Source organism: Capra hircus, chromosome 17 (assembly GCF_001704415.2).
Source record: "Capra hircus breed San Clemente chromosome 17, ASM170441v1, whole genome shotgun sequence".
Taxonomy (NCBI): domain Eukaryota; kingdom Metazoa; phylum Chordata; class Mammalia; order Artiodactyla; family Bovidae; genus Capra; species Capra hircus.
Genome location: NC_030824.1, coordinates 35,744,789 through 35,770,189, shown reverse-complemented (window position 1 = coordinate 35,770,189; position 25,401 = coordinate 35,744,789). Strand labels below are relative to the sequence as shown.

Here is a 25,401-nt window from a genome sequence, read left to right as displayed (position 1 = left end):
GGACTGATGCTGAAGCTGAAACTCCAATACTTTGGCCACCTGATGCGAAGACCTGACTCATTGGAAAAGACCCTGATGCTGGGAAAGATTGAGGGCAGGAGGAGAAGGGAATGTCAGAGGCTAAGATGGCTGGATGGCATCACTGACTCAATGGACATGGATTTGGGTGGACTCTGGGAGTTGGTGATGGACAGTGAGGCCTGGTGTGCTACGGTTCATGAGGTTGCAAAGAGAGGGACACGACTGAGCAACTAAACTGAACTGAATTTATCTCTAAAAATAATGTTCTGTGCATTCCAAACAGATTTATCTTCTTTAATTCACTTTTCCCAACTATGTATATAACTTGCTAACTTTATTATGTAGTGTAGTTGGTTCTCTAATCATTTCATTTTGACTAGCAATATTTCCTCAAAGAGGTTTTCTTTTCCACCTTTGTGAGAATATCTTACCAGATATGATAATATACATGGCATATATGGAAACATTTTGTAAAGTATAAAACACCATTCAGTTTGAGGTATAGTTAGGAAAAAATGCCCTGTACCTAGCAGATACTTAGAAAGCCTATCAAACAGTCTTACTAATACATTTTATTTCTATTTGTAACTCATAGAGGAAGGAGACACATTCCACTCATTTTATCACTGGACTATAAAAATTTATAAAGCGTCTGCCTGGAATGCGGGAGACCCGGGTTTGATCCCAGGGTCAGGAAGATCCCCTGGAGCAGGAAAAGGGCAACCCACTCCAGTACTCTTGCCTGGTGAATCCCATGGAGGGAGGAGCTTGGTAGGCTACAATCCATGGGGTCGCAAAGAGTCGGACACGACTGAGCGACTTCACTTTCAGTTTAGTCGCTCAGTCGTGGCCGACTCTTTGTGACCCCATACACTGCAGCAATCCAGGCTTTCCTGGCCATCACCAACTCCCGGTATTTACTCAAACTCATCTCATCCTCTGTTGTCCCCTTCTCACATCTTTGGACCTTTCTCAGCATCAGGATCTTTTCCAAGGAGTCAGTTCTTTGCATCAGGTGGCCAAACTATTGGAGTTTCAGCTTCAGCATCAGTCCTTCCAATGAATATTCAGGACTGATTTCCTTTAGGATGGACTGCTTGGATCTCCTTGCAGTCCAAGGGACTCTCAAGAGTCTTCTCCAACACCACAGTTCAAAAGCATTAATTCTTCAGCGCTCAGCTTTCTTTATAGTCCAACTCTCACATCCACACATGACCACTTGAAAAACCATAGCTTTATCTAGATGGACCACTGTTGACAAAATAATGTCTCTACTTTTTAATATGCTGTCTAGGTTCATCATAACTTTTCTTCCAAGGAACAAGTGTCTTTTAATTTCATGGCTGGAGTCACCATCTAGAGTGATTTTGGAGCCCCCCAAAATAAAGTCTGTCACTGTTTCCCCATCTATTTGCTATGAAGTGATGGGACTGGATGCCATGCTCTTAGTTTTCTGAATGTTGAGTTTTAAGCCAACTTTTTCACTCTCCTGTTTCACTTTCATCAAGAGGATCTTTAGTCACTTTCTGTCATAAGGGTGGTGTCATCTGCATATCTGAAATTACTGATATTTCTCTTGGCAATCCTGATTCCAGCTTGTGCTTCATCCAGTCCAGCATTTCTCATGATGTACTCTGCATATAAGGTAAATAAGCAGGGTGACAATACAGCCTTGATGTACTCCTGTCTCAATTTTGAACCCAGTCTGTTGTTCCATGTCCAGTTCTAACTGTTGCCTCTTGACCTGCATACAGATTTCTCAGGAAGCAGGTCAGGTGGTCTGGTATTCCCATCTCCTGAAGAATTTTCCGCAGTTTGTTGTGCTCCACACAGTCAAAGGGTTTGGCATAGTCAATAAAGCAGAAGTAGATGTTTTCCTGGAACTCTCTCGCTTTTTAGATGATCCAATGGATGTTTGTAATTTGATCTCTGGTTCTGCTGCCTTTTCTAAATCCAGCTTGAACATCTGGAATTTCATGGTTCACATACTACTGAAGTCTGGCTTGGAGAATTTTGAGCATTACTCTGCTAGCGTGTGAGATGAGTGCAATTGTGCACTAGTTTGAGTATTCTTTGGTATTGCCTTTCTTTGGGATTGGAATGAAAATTGACCTTTTCCAGTCCTGTGACCACTGCTGAGTTTTCCAAATTTGCTTGCATATTGAGTGAAGCACTTTTACAGCATCATCTTTTAGGATTTGAAACAGCTCAACTGAAATTCCATCACGTCCACTAGATTTGTTCATAGTGATGCTTCCTAAGGCCCACTTGACTTCGCATTCCAGCATGTCTGGCTCTAGGTCTGGCTCTAATCACACCATTGTCGTTATCTGGGTCATGAAGGTCTTTTTTGTATAGTTCTCCTGTGTATTCTTGCCACCTCTTCTTCATATAGGTCTGTACGATTTCTGTCCTTTATTATGCCCATATTTGCATGGAATGTTCCCTTGGTATCTCCAATTTTCTTGAAGAGATATCTAGTCTTTTCTATTCTGTTGTTTTCCTCTATTTCTTTGCATTGATGGCTGAGGAAGGCTTTCTTATCTCTCCTTGCTATTCTTTGGAACCCTGCATTCAAATGGGTATATCTTTCCTTTTTTCCTTTGCCTTTAGCTTCTCTTCTTTTGACAGCTATTTGTAAGGCCTCGTCAGACAACCATTTTGCCTTTTTTGCATTTCCTTTTCATGGGGATGGTGTTGAACTCTGCCTCCTCTACAATGTCACGAACCTCCGTCCATAGTTCTTCAGGCACTCTATCAGATCTAATCCTTTGAATCTATTTGTCACTTCCACTGTATCATCGTAAGGGATCTGATTTAGATCATACCTGAATGGTTTAGTGGTTTTCCCTACTTTCTTCAATTTAATCTGGCAATAAGGAGTTCATGATCTGAGCCACAGTCAGCTCCCAGTCTTGTTTTTGCTGACGGTATAGAGCTTTTCAATCTTTGCCTGCAAAGAATATAATCAGTTTGATTTCGGTACTGACATTTTGGTGATGTCCATGTGTAGAGTCTTCTCTTGTGTTCTTAGAAGAGGATGTTTGCTATGACCAGTGCATTCTCTTGGCAAAAATCTATTAGCCTTTGCCCTACTTCATTCTGTACTCCAAGGCCAAATTTGCCCATTACTCCAGGAATTTCTTGACTTCCTACTTTTGCATTCCAGTCCCCTATAATAAAGGACATCTTTTTTAGGTGTTAGTTCTAGAAGGTCTTGTAGGTCTTCATAGAACCATTCGACTTTAGCTTCTTCAGTGTTACTGGTTGGAGCATAGGCTTGGATTACCATGATATTGAATGGTTTGCCTTGGAAATGAACAGAGATCGTTCTGTCGTTTTTGAGATTGCATCCAAGTACTGCATTTCAGACTCTTTTGTTGACTGTGATGGATACTCCACTTCTTCTAAGGGATTCTTGCCCACAGTAGTAGATATAATGGTCATCTGAGTTAAATTCACCCATTCCAGTTCATTTTAGTTTGCTGATTCCTAAAATGTCAATGTTCACTCTTGCCGTCTCCTGTTTGACCACTTCCTATTTGCCTTGATTCATGGACCTAAATGGCAACCCACTACAGTAGTCTTGCTTGGAAAAATCCCATGGACTGAGAAGCCTGGTAGACTACAGTCCATGGGGTCACAGAGTTGAACACGACTGAGCAACTTCACTTTCATTTTTCTTTCATGGACCTAATATTCCAGGTTTCTATGCAATCTTGCTTTGTACAGCATCGGGCTTTACTTCTATCACCAGTCACATCCACAACTGAGTGTTGTTGTTGTTGCTTTGGCTCTATCTCTTCATTCTTTCTGGAGTTGTTTCTCTAGTGATCTCCAGTAGCATGTTGGGCACCTACTGACCTGGGGAGTTCATCTTTCAGTGTCACACCTTGTTGCCTTTTCATACTGTTCATGGAGTTCTCAAGGCAAGAATACTGAAGTGGTTTACCATTCCCTTCTCCAGTGGACCACGTTTTGTCAGAACTCTCTACCATGACCCATCCGTCTTGTGTGGCCCTACATGGCATGGCTCATAGTTTCACTGATCAGATTGGTCAAGTTTTCTGTGACTGTGGTCTTCACTCTGTCTGCCCTCTGATGGAAAAATAAGAGGCTTTTGGAAGCTTCCTGATGGGAGAGACTGATTGAGGGGGAAACTGGGTCTGGTTTTGATGGGCCAATGAAGATAATGTTGTCCTCCTTCAAACAGTCCCATGCATGTGCTGCTATACTCAGTGCCTCCAACCCTGCAGCAGGCCACCATGGACCCACGCCTCCGTGAGAGACCCATGGACACTCATGGGCAAGTCTGGGTCAAATTCATATAAACAGTAGTGAAAAAAACCAACTGTGTTACCCACCTTTTTCTTTTTCTTTAAGATAAGCTGATACTAAATCATGAAGAAACATGATGAGCTCAGCATCCATCGTCACACAGATGTGGTCAGTGAACTCTGTCACCACACTGCATTCCACCTTTGGCTTCAGGCTGGCATCTGCAATGGCAGAGTTCTTCTATGTTAAAAGATTACTGATATAAGTCCCTCTTCCCATTAACAAGGGATTTACATGGGTCCATGTAAAGGCATCCACTTAAATGCAACTATAGAGAAACCAGTAGTTTCTGTATGTGATTTATAGGTGGATGATGATAATTTATGAGCATTTTAGAAGTATATGTTATTTATTCCTCATAAAAACCTAATGAATGAAGTCCTGTTAGCTCCATTTGAGGAAGAAGAGGCACAAATGGAGTACATTTTTTGCCAGATGTCATATAGGTGGTAAGAATATAAATCAGTTTAAACCAGAAAATCAGTTTCATTATAAAACAAAAATAATCTCTGGGGAAAAAAGGAAGCTTGAAGATCCTGTAGAATTTTCTTAGTTAACTTTAGAAACTAAAGATTGTTTTCCACATACCCTGTAATGAAGGTTCTTGTGGTTCTTGAACATGAATGGATTTAAAGTCAAGCTGCATTCTTGGTAGCGCAAAGATTGTCTCTGTTTCATGATTGTAGCTAGAACCTCCTCTAAATCCGCTGAGCAAACTAGAATTCTTCACTGTTGTGCTATTCTCAGTGTTATTAGCATCAACATTACGAAGCAGGTTTAGCTCTACAAGCATAATAATAAGGACAGTAAGAATCAAATTAATAGGCATTGATAAGCATATAGCTGTCATGACACTGATATATAGAACTTTTATCATTTCAAAAGATAGAAAATGAAGACATTTTAAAAAAAGAGGCATATTAAAGCTTTGGCTTTGAGACTGGTTATATACCTATATAGATACAAATATGTGTGCTGTGCTCAGTGACATGTCATGTGCTCAGTTGCTCGTATGTGTCTGACTCTTTGTGACCCCATGGACTTTAGCCCACCAGGCTCCTCTGTCCATGAAATTTTCCAGGCAAGAATACTCGAATGGGGTGCCATTTCCTACTCCAGGGGCTCTTCCTGACCCAGGGATTGTACCCGAGTCTCTGGCATCTCCTGCACTGGCAGGCAGATTCTTTACCATTAGCGCCACCTGGGAAGCCCCCAGATATAAATATGGACACATATATGTATATATACATCCATACACAAATGGACTTCCTTGGTGGCTCAGACTAAAGAATGCACCTGTCACTATTCTCAGTACTGAAGCTGTTATAACATGGTTTTGGATAAATCCAATACATTTCGATTTTTGTTTCTTAAACTTTGAATATTATTCTCAATTGAAATCATATCTGAATTTAAGAGCTTTATTGAGCTCAAAGTTTTTCATAGGTTAAATAATTCTCTCTTATAAAGTATGATTAAATACAACCCTGATCTTGGGACTAGGTATAAGTCCTGAGTTTCCCCAACATATGTACTATGTTGCTATATGTTGTATATGTGCTATATGTGCTAACAGAGTTGTCTTATAAAAATTAGCATTTTCTAGTTACAGAGGTAGCAGTTCAGTATGCTAACAGCCCCTCCACAGTATCCCAGTCCAAAAGAACTCCTTCCCCCAAAGTCTCTTATTAAAAAGGTAGAATAATCAATACATGCAGAATTTTCTAATTTAATTCCTTATCCTCCTTTGTTCTCAGAACATTTTTTAACAGTCTTTGATCCCTAGGTTTGCCAGTGCATAGCAACTATTTTCCATGAGGCCCAAGTCATCTTCTTTTCCACTCTGAAAGGAAGTCATTTTTAAGGAAAACATTCAAGTCTTAACATGTCTCAGTTTAGTCAGCTTTTCAATAGAGATAAAATGATTGATACAAAGCAGTACTCTAAACTGTAACAGAAAAACAACCACAGAATAAGAATTTTCATGACTGTATTACTGCGAGACCCGTGAATCTAATCAAATGAAAAATTCATCAAAAGCACTCTTTATTAAACTTATGACTTCACTGGAATACTAATAGTTTCATTTTACTCCAGCCATCTGAACTTTGTTTGTGTTATTCTGTCATTTAGTTGTGTAATAACTTTCCTAAACCTCCAATTGTGAACATTAGTATAAAAATATCTTTTCAAATTATAATAAACTTAATTTCACTTATGTAAACCAATTTTATTTTGAATGTTTTCAGTTACATTGAAAATAACTTTAGCCTATGAGATGTGGCACTGCTAGGGTGTTGAATCATGTAGTAATATTGCTACTTATGGCGTTGGAATAAAATGAAGCTTGTTGAAAGAAATGGAAATGCTCCCTCTACTTTTATTATTTAATGCTCCCACCACTTAAATTCTAAACACAGTCAACAGAACCAAAAATAGAGAATACAAAACAGATCTTTCCAAGGAATCAAACTTTTAACCTTCATTCCTTGTGGCCGTAACATAATTGAACCATTCTTTCACACTTGCTACTCCATGGGGTGGATTTTCATGGCGACGCCTGGTTATCTTGGTTATTGTTGCCATAGGACTTTCCAAAGCACCACACGGTTTGGTAACCATGGTATTATGGCCCAGATGAAAATCCAGTGTTTGTACAATATATGTAGAGTGATCACTAGAGCCTAGAGGGGGGAACAAGTTTCTTAATGTAATAAACTATATTTTAGATGGAAGAAGAGTTGTGGCCCTAGAGCAATAGATTCAGCTAGGTAAGTCATACATAGAGAAGGGTGTAAAAACAGGGAGTACATTAAGTGAGAAAAAAAAAAATTCTTTTTCTTTTAGTTATAACTGGATTTATCCCCAAGAAAAGAAAGAACATCAACCACTTATTTCTTTCATCATTAAGAAATCATAGAGTAGAAAATTAAAGCTAAAAGAAACTGCAAATAGAGGCAGAAGTACAGCTTTGTCCATAAAAGTTTCGTAAAATAGTCCTGACTGGCAGTTGAGTTTCCTTACACCACCACTGTGTGTTGTCTTCTCTTCATGTTTCTCTAAGAAATATTTACAGTAACTATGACTTAACTATGACCAGCCATGGCAGCAGAAATTTAATTGCCTAAGTGAAAAACAGAATAAGATGGTAAATTCAGAAATAAGCCCTTTAACATGTGCTAGTCTTTATAGATACTGAATCATTGACAGTAAACTCCTTAACATGTCAGGTACATAATAATAGAGATGGATTTCAGAAGTATCATAAGAAAACAGAAAAATTATATGGGAAAAGAAAACTACTGTCATATATAATCATATAAGAAGATGGATAAAAGTGAAAGCTGAAAATGGCAGTTTACCATCTTCCCATATTTTCTGAGCTTCAGTCCAAAAAGCAATATTTGGTTCCTCTAAGTGAAAAAGGGCCCAGGATTTTGAACGGAAATTCGGGCCATGAAAACAAGCTAGTGTCATATGATTTCCATGCAAGCTCATTGATCCTCCAAACTGCATTCCATCTTCGGGTAACGGAATATGAAATAAGGATATGTGGCATCCTGATACCACCTTCAATACTCCAGGCCAATGTCGATGGTGAGCTGCATCGAGCACTGCAAGGAAACAAAGAACCATTTATCCCAAAGCATCTCATGAACATCCTGAGTACTAGGTAGGAAGATAGCACACAGCTACTTTCTACAACTAAAGTGACTCAGATAAGGGATAAAACAGTTCAGTCCCTGGTTAACATTAAGTGGAAGCTAATAAGAATACAGTCTTGGAAAAGATGCTGTGTAAAGATGGATAGAACTAAGGAAAGTAACAATCTTATAATAATAATTACAACTAATGCTTCTGTAATAATGATTTATAAAGTGCCTGCATGAAATTTTATACAATTCTCACAGTAACTTTATAAACGAAGTGTGTCATCTAGAGAAAACACCTAGTTTACAGAAGAGGGGTTAAGTAAACTGGTGATCAGAGGATGTAGATGTCAAAGGCAGATGCCTGATTTTAAGTACTTAAAAAAAAAAAACTTTTATAACCTTGCTACTCAAAAGTGAAGTCTGAGAACCAGCAGAATCAGCATCACTTGGGAGCTTGATAGAAATTCACTCTTATGTCTATTCCATATTTACTGTATCAAGATCTGCATTTTAATAAGATCTCCAGGTGTTTCAGATGCACATTAAAGTTCAAGGAGAGCTTATCAGATACACAGTTGAACATTGAACAACATGCGGGTTGATATACAGGGACACTGAACCTCTGCAAAGTCAAAAATCCATGTATTACTTAAAGTTGGCCCTCCATATCCACACTTCCATCAGGATTCAACCAGGCATAGATCATGTAGTACCACAGTACTCACTGCTATTAAAAACCTGTGTGTGGGCCTGCAGAGTTCACGCGTCTCACTGCACAGTCCGTATCTGTATTACCCACTTTCCCCAGTAATATCCTTCTGGCTGTTTTCTACAGTTCTCATTCTGGATCCACCCAAAGATCACGTGTTGTATTTAGTTTGCATATCTCTTTAGTTTCCTTTAATCTAAGACGACAACTTAAGCCTGTTTGTTTGTTGCCCATGACAAAGGTTTTTGGAAAAGTCCAGGCCAGACATTTTGGGGAACATCTATCTCTTAGTTTATGTCTGATACCAATTCCAGTTTAAAGGTAATGCAGGGACTTGGAAAACAAGATAAATGAAACCACAAAAAGACAACTGAAAGACTGAGAAAGTAGGATATTCTGCAGAACAATTGGCCAAGTCTCTTAGCAAGTCAAGTCACTAAAAAAGGGACTAAATTCAGAAGAATTTAAAAAGAGTAAAGAAACATAACCGTTTTTAACCTATGGTCTTGAATTGGATATACTGGTATGGATAACCCAGTTGTAAAGATAATTTAAGGTCAGTTGTCAATTGCGATGAGGTGGCTAGAGGAGATAATTAATGTAATTAATGTCAAGTTTGAGACTGTTGACTGGAAAAGGTTACAAAACAATATGAATAATATTCTGGTAAACAGTATATATATATGCATGTATATGTGTATGTGTGCACATGCATGCATGCCTAGAAAAGTATCTGAGCGTATCTACTGTATATAAAGTAATCCCAGTGATGATTTCTGGGAAAAATGTGAGGTTTTTATTTTTTGCTTGGATATGTATATTCTTTCCTAATGCACATGTACTGCTTCTGTGATAAAAATCATTAAAAGTTATCCTACTACAGCTTACTTTTCACTTTTAACTCTATCAATTTAGTTAAAGCCACCACTGTCTTTTGCCTGGACTCAGAATATCCTACGTACAATGGTATTAAAAGTATAAGTGTGTAGTAATAGCAGTTATTGTAGTAATAGTGATTACTGCAGTGATTTTCTTACTTTCATTCTTAACTACCTCAGTCTGTTCCCTACACAGAAGCCAGAGAGATGCTTTTAAAAAGGATTATTTTTGTAAGAAGTAAATCAAATAGAATATCACATCTGTTCAGAATTCTTCAGTAGCTCCCCAATTATTAAAAATCTTATCTGCGGCTTCTTTGAATTCATGTTCAGTATTTTCCTGCTTGCTCACTCTGTTTCACCATAGTGGGCCACCTCAATGATCATCAAACAAGCAAGTTTCCTCCCAACTATAGGGGCTTTGCACCTTCTCATAGCCCACTTTGCCTAAAACTTTTCTTGCAAGATCTTAGCCTAGCTCTTTCATTTTAGAAAAGGTTTCCTTTACCACCCTTTCTAAAATATTTATCCTCACAGACTATCATTTTCTATATTCTTCCCCTGCTTTGTTCCTTTTCTCTGCATGTCTCTCTACCTGAAATTATCTTACACAGTTAGTTAGTTATGGTCTGTCTCTCCCATTAAAATTTAATGGAGAATAGGAACTTTTTCCACTAGTAGACCCCCTATGCCTAAAACAGTGCTTAAGAACATGGCTGACACATAATATTTGAATTACTGACTGAAAATAATAAACTGTGTAACATGACACAGTCAATAAATCCAAATTCAGACATTCTGATTCCATAGCCCATGCTCTGAACCAGAACATGGTATTATCATAATTAGTATTCAAGAGCATGGAGTATAATGGAATGTATTAAACAATCAAATGAATATGAGTAATGTAATAGGAAATACAATGTAAGTTATTCAGAATCAAAATATAATCATTAGTTGTAACTTATGTTAAAAGTATTCATTTGTAATATACTGATGTAGTTTGTAATAATGGTATGATTATAGATGGTTTGTGGCAGGGGAGATAATGAATGACTGTCTTTCCAAATGATGGCTTCTAATTCCATTGGTGGGTAGGACATGAGTACTTTGCTGAGTGAGTAGCATAAAGAGCATATGGACCCCTTTGTAAGTATGGTGTTTAAATGTTTTAAATTAAAATTGTAACACATAGTGAAAGATAAAGTATAAAGTCTTAAGTTTTCTAACTCTTACATTGTTCTTGTGAACTTTTCTCTAGGTTATTAGTCATTGTCTTCGGTGGAAGATAAGGAACTGGTCCCCAGGTAGACAGAGCTCGTTTGCTGGTGTCAAACTGCTGAGTGAAAAATTCCTGGAGCTTCATTCCTATTTTTATCAGGTCTGGTGTAGTTGATCTTGATATCATTACTTGGAAAATATCCCACTTCAGATCTCCATGGACAAAAATTTCACTAGGGCATAAAACAGAGTCTTTATCATATATCTTATAAAAAACAGTCTAAAAGCACCCAAAAAAGTCTCTTCCCCACCAGCTTTTCATTCATATTAATTGTGACAGAAAAATCATGTACTTGCAGGAAAAATGGTTTGAGTTTTTGCACTGAATGATAGAAAATATGTTAAGAGCAGTCATGTAAAGTACTCAAAAAGTAATATTTCACTAAATACCTTTTATCAGTCATGCTTGAATCCAGTGTGTTATACAGATTTACTTTCCATTCATCCTGAAGCTTGAGGTCAGCATTACTGAAGATACCCATGAGAATACTTGAGCCCATGTAATCCACACGAGCTTCAGTAGAACCCATAGTAATCTGAATTTTGTGACTGGGTTGCTGGTTTGGATGTTCAGAAATATGAGCTAAAATAGAAACAATAATTATTTTCCACAGAAATGCGTCATAAAAACTCAGCAAAATCAGTTTTCAAATGCTTTTCTCAATATATTTTTCAGCTGTAAAATTTCAACATACCAACCATCTCCAAAGCATTTACATCTATAGTGCCTCCAACTACTCCTCCTTTAGAATCTAACTGTGATCTTCCCAGACCAACAGACATGCTTATTTCTCGATCTCGATTACTTCCTACTGACAGGCGGCCTTGGCTCTTCAAACCACTAGTTGTCCAGCTATCAAAAAGAAAAAGGCTTATTAAATAGACATATGGCTTCCAATGTCATGAATTAAAACAGGAGTTATATGATTAAAAAAAATTGGACAATGAAACAATATATTTCTTATAAAAACTATGGTAAACATTTGAATATTAACATTAATAATGAAGCTTTATTCTTAGCTAGAAAATTATGCTATTTTCCTTATTTTCTATCTTTTTAGAACACATATTTCATGCTTTTTTTTATGTTACAGTATCTTTAGGATTAAACCATTTTCAGTGTAAAACAATTTATAATTTATCTATTTACTGTCTCAAACATTTCAGCATTTGAAAAAGGTTTTGTATTGCTTTACAACAATTAGAAAAATTATATATGATAATTAAATATATTTTCTTTGTATCTTTGTATCTGAATAGCTTACGTTGTATTTCCCATTACATTACTCATATTCATTTGAACGTTTAATTGCTTCAAGTTGATAGCAAACACGACAAGTGTTTCCCATGGGGTCCCTTGTTGGCTTGCTGCTTTGTTTGATTTGTTAAAAGGAGTTGATGTTTTTGAAAGTGAATCTAAAAATAGAAAATAAAATGTACATTGATTTATATAGATGTTCAGCCAATTACAAAGCAAAGACCACTCTTATCACTATAATCCAAAAAGTAAAATTATGATATTTTTGTGTTAAACCTAACATTTACTAGCTGTCACTTTTTCAATATGAAGTACCTTTTACAACGCTGTAGGTTTGTTTACTTCTAACAGTAAATACTATATGGAGCACAAACACTATGTTCATTTCTTTCTCTCTATCCCTTTTCAAAGCAACTAGCCGTCCAGCTGTCTCATCTGCTAGCAAATACTGTCAAGTGTGTGTGTGTTGCTGTGTTTGGGATTCCTACATGCCCCCCGCCCCAACCCCGCCAGTCTCTTCGTGCAGTTGAGGCAAAAATCTGAGAGTAACTAATTAAGATTTTTATATTAGGAGCTCTAGAGGGCTAATGAACAGTGTTACCTCTTCGGGGAACTGAAGAATCAGACACACTCCTTGACCTTATGGAAGCTGGGGATTTTAGGCTCTGTGCTGCTGTCCCTGGTGACATGGTGCTGTTCGTCATGTGCTCATTGAACACATTAGGTGACTGAGGCATGTGGGTGAAGGAGGCTGACTGACTAGGCTGCTCCCAAGTCCTGCAGTAAGCTTTTCTTGATGACTCGGGAGAAAGGTGTTGGCTTACACCTTCAATGGAATCAGGTGTCCCTGGGCCAGATGCTAAAAGGAAAGTAGATAACAAAAACAAAATTAACAGGATAATATCTCCATGCTATAAAACATTCACCACTCTACCACTTCTAATCACATTTTGTATTTCTTCAAGTTCTTTGAAAACTATACAATGTCCAGTTTGCACAATTCCAGCATGTTATTTAATTCTCACAGAAAATATATGAGAAGGGGTAGGACAGGCACTCTGTCCTGTATTACAGTTGAGTGAATAGACCCAGAATCCAAATTTCTAATATTTTCTACTGTATAATGCTAACTCTTAACTTTCACTTACACAATGTAATACTACAGCAATATCTATGTCAAAGAGAAAAAATGAAATATGGTAGCATGTCCCCAATATTTTCTATTTTCCATGTTTAACCATGATTAAGTTGGTTAAATTTATTTATGCATTTCCAGATTTTACAGAGATTACAGAGTAAGTATCACAGAACAAAATAATCCCTGAGAGAGCAAGCATTTTGTGACCTCCAATGCTAGTACATTCCCAGTGGTTACTAGCACATTAAAGGGGCTCCACTGACATTTGTTGAATGAGTGAAAGAACTGCAGGGTAGTTTACCAAGTAAGACAAAGTTTGTGTTATCAATCATGGATATTATTATTATTGTAATCAAAATTAAAAGCAGCCTAAGTATAATCTATAATTACATAAACAAGCTTACTTGGCAAATTAATAGTTTGGTCTCCAAGGAATAGGCGTCTTGCAATACTCCTCCTATACCAGGCTCTTGGAAATGCCAGAATTTCACTGAGGCGGCGCATGTCATATTTAAAAGAAGCAGACCCTATATCACAAACAGCTGATACATAAATAAAATTTGTTAGAACATACTTCCAAAACCTTTATATTTTCACATGGTAGATATAATATTACACAACTGAATTATAATTCTGTTACAATTCTTGAAATATCAAAATAAGATATATAGTATGATCAGTAAGTGATAATGTGTTCCTTTCACAGCTGATAAAAATAGCACATTCTAACACCATTAGTTCCATTTCCATTTGTGAGGTGAGAGCAAACTGGAATTCTATTACCACTTTATCATGAAATTCTCACACAGGATCTAAGAGCAGTCTTACTGACAGCTTCCAGCTTTAACATAGGGCCCCTCTCAAATATGGAAAATGAATCATCAGGATTAGCTAGAATACAGACTTCTTCAAAAGCAGCTGCAAACCAAGTAACTGTATGGCAGAAGTTAGTATTTTGTGAGTGAAAGTCACTCAGTCGTGTCTGACTCTTTGCGACCCCATGGACTGTACAGTTCATGGAATTCTCCAGGCCAGAATACTGGAGTGGGTAGCCTTTCCCTTTCCAGGGGATCTTCCTAACCCAGGCATCGAACCCAGGTCTCCTGCATTGCAGGTAGACGCTTTACCAGCTAAGCAGTGAATTGTCAGTCTCAAAGTGTTCTGATGGCTGTCTCGGGGTTTCTGCTCTGCTACTTCTGCCTCAGGTGCTCCTCCAGTCCTCCACTAAAGCTTCTGTTGCATTCACATGTCAGTGTCCCCTAAACCTGAAGCTTCCGTTTCAGCCTGAGCCTGTATCCGCATAGCCCAATAGCTAACTGCCTATCAGATCCTTCCACCTCAGTGTCATATAAGCATTTCCTTCTTTATTTTCTAAAGGCAGTGACCTCACTGCCCCTTGAGTTACCTAAGCTAAATGCCTGAGGCATCGTTGTCTCCTCTATTGCTGCTCATACAACTTGTCCTTAAGCTTGTGGATTCTCATATTTATCTTGAAACCATTCTCTCTCCTCTTTTTTAACTGTCACAATTCAGGCCTCATCCCCTATTGCTTAGTCTACTTCAACAGCGTCCCCAACATCTTTCCACTCTACCATCTCTTACCATTCTCCCATCAGCTCTCTTCCTAAAACATCAATCTTAAGGATCATTCCTTTTTTAAAAAACATAGATTTTATAATCCATGTATAATTTTGGTGGTTCTTTTTTGTGGCAAGAATACTTAACATGAAATCTATCCTCTTAACAGATTTTTCAGTGTATAGAACAACATTGCTATCTTTAAGGACAATGTTGTCATACAGTTCTTAAAAACTGCTAATGGCTTCTCCTTGCTCAAAGGATCAGAACCCCATTTTTTAGCATGGTATGAGTCCCCCCACCCCACAGTCATGTCCTGGGCTATTTTATCAGCTCTACCTCTAGTCAAGTCCTCCCTGTCTCTGGACCCATCTACTTTGTAAAACTAACTCAGTGTTCAGTTACACCTATGGTTTAACTCAGTGAATTAAAGTATGATCCAAAAGCATACTTTCTGATGCTCTGACCATTAAATACCATGTTTCCATAACCAAGAATATTCCTACATAATTTTGAAGACTGGCCCCAACATCATATCCTTTGTTAAACCTTCTCTGATCTCTCATATAAAACAGAATTTGTTTCCTCCTCTGTAAGTAAACTTCCATTATAGGATTTGTCACACTGCACTGTAATTTGTCTACTCATAAGACCTTGCCTGGACTTCCCTGGTGGCTCAGACAGTAAAGCATGTGTCTACAATGCGGGAGACCTGGGTTCGATCCCTGGGTTGGGAAGATCCCCTGAAGAAGGAAATGGTAATCCACTCCAGGACTATTGCCGGGAGAGGAGCCTGGTAGGCTACAGTCCATGGGGTCGCAGAGAGTCAGACATGACTGAGCGACTTCACTTCATTTCACTTCACTTGCCTTATTCATGTGGGCATCTTCAAGTACCTAGCAGAGTGCCTGGCACAAGTTCACTGTAAAATACAGGCTCAATTATATGTTTGCTGAATGACCAAACATATATTGTGTTGAGTGGATTAAGTGTACTTAACTATATTTGTTGGATTAATAATTTTTAAAGTTTTCACTCACTAGTACTCTGAATTCTTCAAAATGTTCTATTCAATTTTAAATACTCAAATCACAGTGTACAGAAAGTGAGCAAGTGATTTGTCCATCATATATAACTAGTTAGCTTTATATAAAGCTAGTGATACACAGGTACACAACTCAAGATCTTATGATTCCAAGTAAAAATTTTCAACACCCATTCTTCCTTAGTGTTATAAGATTTTATAATTAAAAAATCAAAAAATAAGTCAGAGGTTGTACCAACTCATGGTAGAGAAGTGAAGAAGCAGTTTTTAGCGACTTAAATAGGCATATTTTGGCCCTTGGGTGATATTTCCATGTATGTATCTAGAAATCCTATTTCTAACATTGATATCTCACTGGACTGAGATAGTACTTAGCTAGAAGTTATTCTCCTCCTTTAAATCAGTTTATTAATAAATGCTTAATATTATTAAATTATTTAATATTTAAACACTTAAAAGGAGGCCCTTATTTAATTCTGGGAAAACAATATTTCAATTAGAAAATATAAAATTGAATACCAGATATATTTATTAGTGTAGTATCCATTTTGCTTGCAGACTTGCTTACAGACTGACTTTCAAAAAATGAGGCACCTCCAGAACGCCTTATCCGAGACAAGCTCACTTTTACAAACTCAAGATTTATACTGAGTGAGTCTTTTCGACCAGTGACTGAAGTGGGTTCTTCATCTACATTCCCTTAAAAAAAAAATACATGTGAACACACACACACACACACACACACACACACACACAAACATATATATACACAAATCCCCAACAACTAGTTACATGAAGTCATTCAATAGGCTATACTATGCTATTAATTAAAATCACTTATATGAAGTTAAAAATTTAAGCAGAATGACCTAATGAACATTAGACATTCCTAACAATAATTGGTTCAAATCCATAACCATAACTGATTATTTTTTTTTTCATAACTGATTATTTTTACATCTCAACAAAAACTAGCACTAATGTGGAGTGTGTCTATTATTTGTCTAAATAAGTTAATAACATTCACTAATACCAACGTCCTATGTATTTTTAGTGGTAAATCTGTACTTTAAAATGGCAGTGGAATGTAAGTTCACTAAATAGTCATATTAAAGAATATCACTTTAAATTAACAAATGTGATGATGTACACAATTTAAAATTTTAACTACTGAGAGAATATAATTTTTTATACAAATAGCAATTTGATGAAACATTTAAACACTTAACATAAGTAACTTCATATCTGAAGAGATTACAGTGTATATCACTTATAAAATATTTTGAATTTTAAAATCTTATATGATTTACCTACATTACTCATTTCATATTTCTATTTATTTAATGTAGAGTTGGGATAGATATTATTAAGAAAAATGAAGTTTCTGATCTCATTTTATATCCATTGTTAACAATAACATCATTTTTAAAAAGATGAAAGCTTGAAAAGATGTGATAAATTTGAAAAAGATGCAAACATGCTAAGTATACCTAATCCTCCTGATCCGGGTGTAAGGCCAGAAACAGCGGTTTTTTGTTTCCCTGCTCCATATGGATGAAATACATAAAGGGAAAAGTCAGACATGCATGCAGTGAAGCTCAGCCCAGAGGAACTGCTGCTGGAACTGGTCAGATCTGACTGACTGCTACTATGTCGACTTCTGCCAAGAGGGCTGCCTAATCCTGATGAACCTATAGGGAACACAAGAAACCCAAAATAGAATAAGACAGAAAGTACTAAAAAAAAACTGTCCTTAATATAGTCTCAAGAACCAAACATGGTTTGAAAATAAAATGGAAATAGTCAAACATTAACTGATCAGTAGATTTAAATCCTTAACATCAGGGCTTACATGTATTTTCCAGTTAATTTACTGTATAAACCAGGGCTGAATATTCTGTTCATTGTTAAAACAATTATTTACACATGACTGGCCAACTCCAAAGTTTCCTGTCTAATTTCTCCTTTTTTCTACTGGAAGCAGGTAGTTGGAAGAGGTACAAAATAGCTGAGTTTTAAGCAATGGAGGAGAATGAACTGTAAAAAGTCCAAATCATACACTGGAGTCCACATCTCCACAGAAACAGTGGAAACAGAGCAAAGTACACAAATGGAAACGGTTAAAGGTCTCTCTCTTAGAAATCAAAAAGGCCTTATTGGCAACATTTACCATGAGTGGTGGAGAAGGCAATGGCACCCCACTCCAGTACTTTTGCCTGGAAAATCCCATGGACAGAGGAGCCTGGTGGGCTGCAGTCCATGGGGTCGCTAAGAGTCAGACATGACTGAGCGACTTCACTTTCACTTTTCACTTTCATGCATTGGAGAAGGAAATGGCAACCCACTCCAGTGTTCTTGCCTGGAGAATCCCAGGGATGGGGGAGCCTGGTGGGCTGCCGTCTCTGGGGTCGCACAGAGTCGGACACAACTGAAGCGACATAGCAGCAGCGGCGGCAGCAACCATGAGTGGAACAGGCTAATTTCAAAGACCTGTCACTCTTTTGTACTTTATAGATTTTACACTCTGTACCTGGAATGTTTTATTCCCCCAACTGTCTACGTGGCTAACTCATACTTACCACCTTCATGTTTTCACTGAAAATATACTTGTTTGCTTATTATCTATTTCTCCAAATTTAAGTTTCACATTAGCAGGAATAGGACTTTCCTGGTGGCTCAGACTGTAAAGCATCTGTCTACAATACGGGAGACCCGGGTTCAAGCCCTGGGTTGGGAAGATCCTCTGGAGAAGGAAATGGCAATCCACTCCAGTACTATTGTCTGGAAAATCCCATGGACAGAGGAGCCTGGTAGGCTACAGTCTGTGGGGTCACAAAGAGTCGGTCACGACTGAGCGACTTCACTTCACTTAGCAGGAATATGCCTGTTAGCTAAGTTCACTACAGTATATCCAGCCCTTAGCACTGATCCAGAACTCAGTCAAGTTCATAAAGACTCTTTCAAAGAATGGATATTGTCATAATCTACATTTCTTATACATTTATTCTCATCATCATTCCTTCCTGCATGTTTTATTATGATAAAGTTAAGGGTGCTACTTCACTTTTTCATTTTCTAAAAGAAAGGAGGGCATAAAAATAGCTGCTTACTTTATATTCCTTTCATTATATATTCCTAGCATAGTGCATATATACTGCTATAATAAATTGTGTTAATTTATGACATTTTGATATTAAGAAAAAAGTGAATATTCCAATATCTGCTTTAGGGGTAGAACTGTTAAACTGTCTTATTATTAGTTCTTTTATCAGTTGTTTTACATTTTCATTCATTCTGGTCTTTTTTAAAATGTCCCATAAAATTTTCACTACTTGCATTTGTGATCTCCAGATGATTTTTAGGGCAGAAATGACACTGAGTGAAAAGTGACTATCTCATTAGGAAATCATCAGTTCTACTTTAATACCTAAATCTTTCATGAAATAGACATTTGAGTTAAGTAACAAAATTTTATCTAAAATTTTTACTAAAATTTTTTTATACATATACACACAATTTGATATACTTTTAATTCAGTGTGATAAGAAATCCTTGCAAGATAATACTACAGCTCTTACCATTTGCAACACTGATCACTCATAATGTAAAAATACAGCATAAAATAAAACATTCAAAAGTACTTGAACACATTATCATTCACACTTCACAGTACATGTAATATGCATATGAATGGACAACAAAACGCTATGCAACTGCCATTCCTTGGGTATAATGAAATACACTCAAAACTCTGATCCACTATGGATTTTTTTCTATAAATTACCTAATTCTCAAATATTCTCCTATTCCAAATGTATTTATTTGGAAATGTTTATTAATTACTATTAAAATAGTACTTGGCTTTTTATGCTAATTGAATAAACAAATGTTTCCACACCTGGTACTCCAGTTTTGCTCGAGGAGGTTTTTGTTCCGCTTGGAGGAGCACTGCCTCCAGGGGATAAGGTCTCTGCAGGATATGCAGCCCCTAAAGTCTCCAGTTCTCCTCGGTTTGAAGAAAACACCAAATCCAGGGATGGCAGCTTTAGCATGCATTCTACTCTTGACACTGGTAAACAGCTAAACTTGATCTGTGAGGGCTGAAAAGTACAGAAAGACAAAGAAAAGTTTCTAAAACTAGGTGATTAAAAATTTTTCTATTGGACTCCAGAAATTACATTCAGTTTCCATCTCAGTCTACATATATCAAATTTATTATTTTGAGTTTAATGCCCTACCTTTTTCAAACAGACACATGATACAATAACCAAAATGCATTAACAAAATCATATCACTTTTAAAACTAAATATTTGAGGAATTATAAACAGTAAATATGTAGACATTTAGATAATTCAGAACATTAAATATGTTTATGTTCATATTGTCCATAATCAAGTATTTTAAAGGAAGTGATTTTTTTATGCTGCAATTTTAAAAGGCTGCTATTGCATTTATAACTGAAGTTTTACAAACTCTCAAGCCCTCACTTATTACATGTTTTCATCAGATCTTCAAAAAAGCTAGTGCAAAACTCCAGATCAGACTGAAATTCTTTTGGCCAAATTGCTTTTGTAGAAATTACTGAAGAGATGATCATTAGTGTTTCTTTTAATCTTGAGACTGATCATAAAGTTTTAATTGAAAATAAACGAAACCTTGAAGTTTGGAAACAAGTTAAATCCTCCTTAATAAGCAGACTCAATTGAATGCTAATATAACATACCTCATTTTACTGTGCTTTGTAGATGTTGAGTTGTTTTTTTTTTTTTCCACAAAATGACAGTTTGTGGCAACCCTTCCTTGGGCAAGTCTAATGGTATAGTTTTTCCAATAGCATTCTTTTTTACTCAAGGTAGGTATTGTTTTATTTTAGATATAATACTATTACATACTTAATAGAATATAGGATAGTGTAAACAATTTTTATATACACTGGGAAATAAAAAAAATATAACTTGCTTCACTTCAATATTTTCTTTATTACAGTGGTGGTCTGGAACTTAAACCACAATATCAGAGGGGTAGCCTATACTCCTGCAGGCCTGAAACAGGACAGAATTTTAGAATAAAATAATTAAATACATAATTATATAACCCTTAGAAGAATCTAAAAAAAGGTACTATTGTGACTTTTTATCTCAATTTCACTTTATGTCTGGCCACAAATAACCATAATGATAAAAAATACAGGTGGCATGATATAATTTTTAAAAGTCATAATGTGCTAAAAAAGGGTTTTAACTTACATATTTTTACCTTTGACACAAAATAATGAGATCTCAATTTTGAACACTCAAAGATATGAACCTCCTCAGCAGACAAATAAAGACAAATAAATAACACATAAAGTTGTACACATACTTTCCAGAGGTTCAGGCAACCTCTAGGCCATTATAGACATACTAAAGGTCCATGAACCTTAAGAAAACTTTAAAAGGAATTAATATTGTAAATGTTCAAATAAACTTAAGAAAACATTTTCTCTTTAAAATAAAAAGGAATAGCTGAAGTATATTACCTGAACTCGTACATAAACCACAACATCTACAGGGAAGGAAGAGTAAGCAGATGTTGAAGATGATACTAGTGATGTTGTTGATTCTTCCATAGGATCTGGTATTTCAAAATGTCCCATATCTTCATCTTGAGAGCTGACAGCTGTTAAAGTATTTAAAGTTTTACTATTAGGGTAAAGGCAAACTATTTATTAAAAGATCCTTTTCTCTTTTGCTAGTACTGAGATCAGGGGCATGAATGCATAGAAACATTGGCTTCTGTAGCCCATTATTCATTACAACTTTCCCTATTCAAACCTCTTACTCATTCCTTCAAACTCTAGATTCCCACTGCTGTACCAAACAACATACAAATAAAACAGTAATTTTGCCATTGTTCTCAAGGAGTGTTTCCAGTCCAAGAGTCACTCTAATATGGGACCTGTTGTTTAGTTGCTAAGTCATGTCCATTTTGTGAATGTGTGGGCTGCAGCCCGCCAGTTCCACTATCCATGGGATTTCCCAGGAAAGAATACTGTAGTGGGTTGCCATTTCCTTCTTCAAACACAGGACTAAGGATGTTAATTTTGTCATTAAATAGCTGTAGCCATGGAGGAATCATAAACCCCACCAAGACTAGATGGTCTCTCAAGTTCTTTTTCAGTTCTATAATTCCTTTATCATTGAATGTATTATACAGTAATATATAAAAACATTACAAAATCCTTCTAGTAACAGGACCCCAAAATACATGTGATGGGCAGTTAGTTATTTAAGAGGACACTCACTTGTATAGTTCCTTTCAATTGGTGTAATTGGGATAGTTTCCAGAGCCTTTTCCAGAAAGTCTAACAGGCAGGGACTGATCACCATTTCTTCTGGCAATGACTGAAGTGCTACCCAGGCATATAACTTGGCTGTTTTTACTCCTCCACTTCCTTTTCCTTTGGCTAGAACATGTATAGATGTGAGATGAATTTAATAGTTTCCAGAAAACATAATTTTGTGAGAAATTAGAATTATATGAGTTTAATCAGGTGAAGCACCTTGTACTTAAAACCATACAAGAATGCAATAAAAATAGGTTGATAGAAATCTTATTGTTAGAATACAGAGATGATCAGTGGTGTATATAAATACAACAGTTACTCCTACTTGCTCTAGGTCACAAATTTTGGTTCAGTTTTTCAAATTTACACTTCGCCAACTCTTTCATTACTATTTTAGCATTTAGTCTCTCATTTAGTATTATCTGTCAACTTAAGAAGATATAGAGAACTCTGACTAATGATAATTTGTGGCAAGTGAGGAAAAACATTAGTTTTTATACTTTCTTAGGTTCTTGCTGTTCTTACCTGGTAAATATTTACATGCCTCCTTACATGGGCTGCATCTCTCCTTCCTTCTACCTGACTAAATATTTCCATGTCAACAGAATGATATAACAGCTAAGTTTTAGATAACTTTGGCTTAGCTTTCCAAGTCTACCATGTATTAGTTTGTAAACCTAGGAAAGAAATTCAACTTTTATGAGCTTTAACTTTCTTCATTTATAAAATGGGGATAATAATACATGCCCTGTACTTAATGGACATAGATATGTCTTGTCAATTTAAGAGTGATATAAAAATATTAGGCATTATTATCATGATTACCGCTACTTTGAAAATTTTATGTATCAAGTTCCATCTCTCAAATAAAGCTTTTTCACTAATTCTTTACCAACCCAATATTCCCATTTTTGGAAATTCTATTATATATATAAGGTATTATTCATGTAGTATAGTAGCCAGATTCCAAAGTAACTTCTAACGGTCCTTTCCTCCTGGTATTAATGCTCTTGTGTAGTTCCCTCCCGCACTGAATAAGGGTCACCTATATGATGAACAAGATATTGTGGAAATGATGGTATGTGACTTCTGAGACTAAGGCATAGAAGATATTGCAGCTTCAGCCATGTATTCTTTTGTATCACTCCTTTTGAGGGAATGTGAGCTGCCATGTCACGAGAACACTCAAGCAGCCCAATCATGTGGGGAGAAACTAAAGCACCAGCTTGTCAGCCATGTGAATGGGATATGATGGAAGCAGATTTTCCAGACCCAGTCAAGCATTTGGGTGACTGTATCCCTAGCCAACATCCTGACTGCAACTTCCTAGAAAACTGTGAAGTTAGATGCACCCAGCCCCACTGCTTCTGAATTTCTGATCCACAGAAACTATGTCTAAGATTATAAGCCACTAAGTTTGGGATAATTTGCTATGCAATAATAGATAATAAATATGGTTTAAGTTCAATGTATTCTGTCTTAAATATATAAGTGTGATGTTTCCATCTAGATCATAAGCTCCCAAATCTGAACTATATAAGACTTTTTAAATATAGAAACTGAACTGATCCAGTTCAGTTCAAAATTAAGTAGAAGCTGATATTCTTAAGGTAATAGCAATTTGAAAACTAGGCAAAAGGAATTAGCTTACACTTCCATACATGAATTTTGTACAGTCATTATTGGCAAGTCTAAGTCCTTTTTTCTTAAACATGTGAATTTGAAAGTCTTCCTAGAGCAAGTAGGTGATGACTTGAAATTAATTTATGAAAAAAATTAAAGTATATTTTCCTTAAATACCTGAGGGAATAGGTGGGGGTTGGGGAGGAAGTAAGGTGTTAGTCTTGCTCTGGACAGTGCAAGGTAAAGGAGGAGAAGGAGGAGATGTTGCACTATCTTTCATACCATACAGCTTGGACTCTTTAGAGAGTGTTCGTGGTAAGGAAGATCCTCTGGAGGCATTAGGTGATTCAGTCTTTAGAGTCTTGGAATTGTAATGCAACTGTATTGAAACAAATAAACTTCCAAAATTAAAATTATGCACATGAGGAAAACAAAGAAATGTACTAAAATGCGGCAGAAAGAACACTGATCCAGGAACCAGAAGATTTTACAAGTTAGCTCTGTGACTCTAGCAAATTCCTTATTAGCTTTTTTCATTTTTAAAGTGAAAAGAGGTCATCCCAGATACTATTTTAAATTCTTTCTAGCTTAACATTCTAGGAATGTATAATTCTAGAATCTAAAAAAGTTGCACTAGGCAATGTTTCGCAAACATGAATATCCATGTTTAAAAAAGAAAATTAACTTCTTCCTGTCAAAATTTCATGGAAAATTTCATGCACATGGGGCAATGTGCAATTTAGAAGATCTCATGTTCAGAATACAGCTACATTAGAGAAAACTTCAGAAAGTCTCATTTTAATATAACCAGTGTTGGACACGACTGAAGCGACTTAGCAGCAGCAGCAGTGAAGGAAGAATACATATGATAGGAAATAAACCTGGCTACTAATAATCTAATTTCTTATTTTAAATACTTAGGTTTTTACCTTTACATCAACTCCAGGAATATAAAATACTGTTGTTTCTAAGTCACTGGGCTTTGTTTGTAGAGATGATGGCACTTTCTTGCCAGTCATTAAATGGGTGGTAGAAGCATAATTAGTTTGAAACTTCTTCTTTTTGGAAGGAGATTCTTGATCTAAACTCCTGGAACTTCTGTCATAACTCCTATAAAAAGAAAAAAATGTTTTTTTATCTTTTTGAAAGACATTCTCTTATGTTGTTTAAAGTCAAATTTCTATTAATAAAGTTGAAAAAGTGAGGCTTGTCATTATCTCTAGCTAAACTGGCTAATCCTTGCATGGATGAGGTTTATGTTGTATATTCCATAACTATACAGGGCAGTTACCTTTGTCCTTTCCTGAGGTCACAACTCTTCCAAACGAAGGCTGAACCAAATGAAACTACTCTTTATTTAGGTAAATATAGCTGAATACCAGAAGTTTATTTTGGCTTATTGCAGTTCAACCAAAAATAAATTAACATTCTTTTTATCATCACTATTACACTTCTAAGACTTTAACTAGTTATACTGCCTTTTTGTCATCTCATTGTATAAAAATCTTCATTAGACAATGAGACATTTAAATATCTTTTATTATAGAAAATTA

The 25,401-nt window shown here is 36.3% G+C and overlaps 1 protein-coding gene across 3 annotated transcripts in view; it reads right to left on the bottom strand.

The window, feature by feature from the left end:
* Positions 1 to 25,401, bottom strand: part of KIAA1109 (KIAA1109 ortholog) — a 202,471-nt gene that overhangs the window by 5,384 nt on the left and 171,686 nt on the right. For 2 of the 3 annotated variants that reach the window (XM_018061504.1, XM_018061505.1), the window contains 17 exons: positions 24,778 to 24,958; positions 24,131 to 24,227; positions 22,184 to 22,345; positions 21,419 to 21,558; positions 19,798 to 19,999; positions 17,390 to 17,590; positions 16,419 to 16,598; positions 13,681 to 13,818; positions 12,740 to 12,997; positions 12,146 to 12,296; positions 11,576 to 11,733; positions 11,271 to 11,463; positions 10,836 to 11,053; positions 7,722 to 7,973; positions 6,840 to 7,043; positions 4,948 to 5,142; positions 4,386 to 4,520 (listed from right to left, as the gene is read on the bottom strand). In XM_018061504.1, the coding sequence (XP_017916993.1) occupies positions 4,386 to 4,520; positions 4,948 to 5,142; positions 6,840 to 7,043; positions 7,722 to 7,973; positions 10,836 to 11,053; positions 11,271 to 11,463; positions 11,576 to 11,733; positions 12,146 to 12,296; positions 12,740 to 12,997; positions 13,681 to 13,818; positions 16,419 to 16,598; positions 17,390 to 17,590; positions 19,798 to 19,999; positions 21,419 to 21,558; positions 22,184 to 22,345; positions 24,131 to 24,227; positions 24,778 to 24,958 (3,065 nt within the window). Of the gene's footprint in view, positions 1 to 4,385; positions 4,521 to 4,947; positions 5,143 to 6,839; positions 7,044 to 7,721; positions 7,974 to 10,835; positions 11,054 to 11,270; positions 11,464 to 11,575; positions 11,734 to 12,145; positions 12,297 to 12,739; positions 12,998 to 13,680; positions 13,819 to 16,418; positions 16,599 to 17,389; positions 17,591 to 19,797; positions 20,000 to 21,418; positions 21,559 to 22,183; positions 22,346 to 24,025; positions 24,228 to 24,777; positions 24,959 to 25,401 lie in introns of all 3 variants that reach the window. The other variant, XM_018061506.1, reaches the window with a different exon arrangement.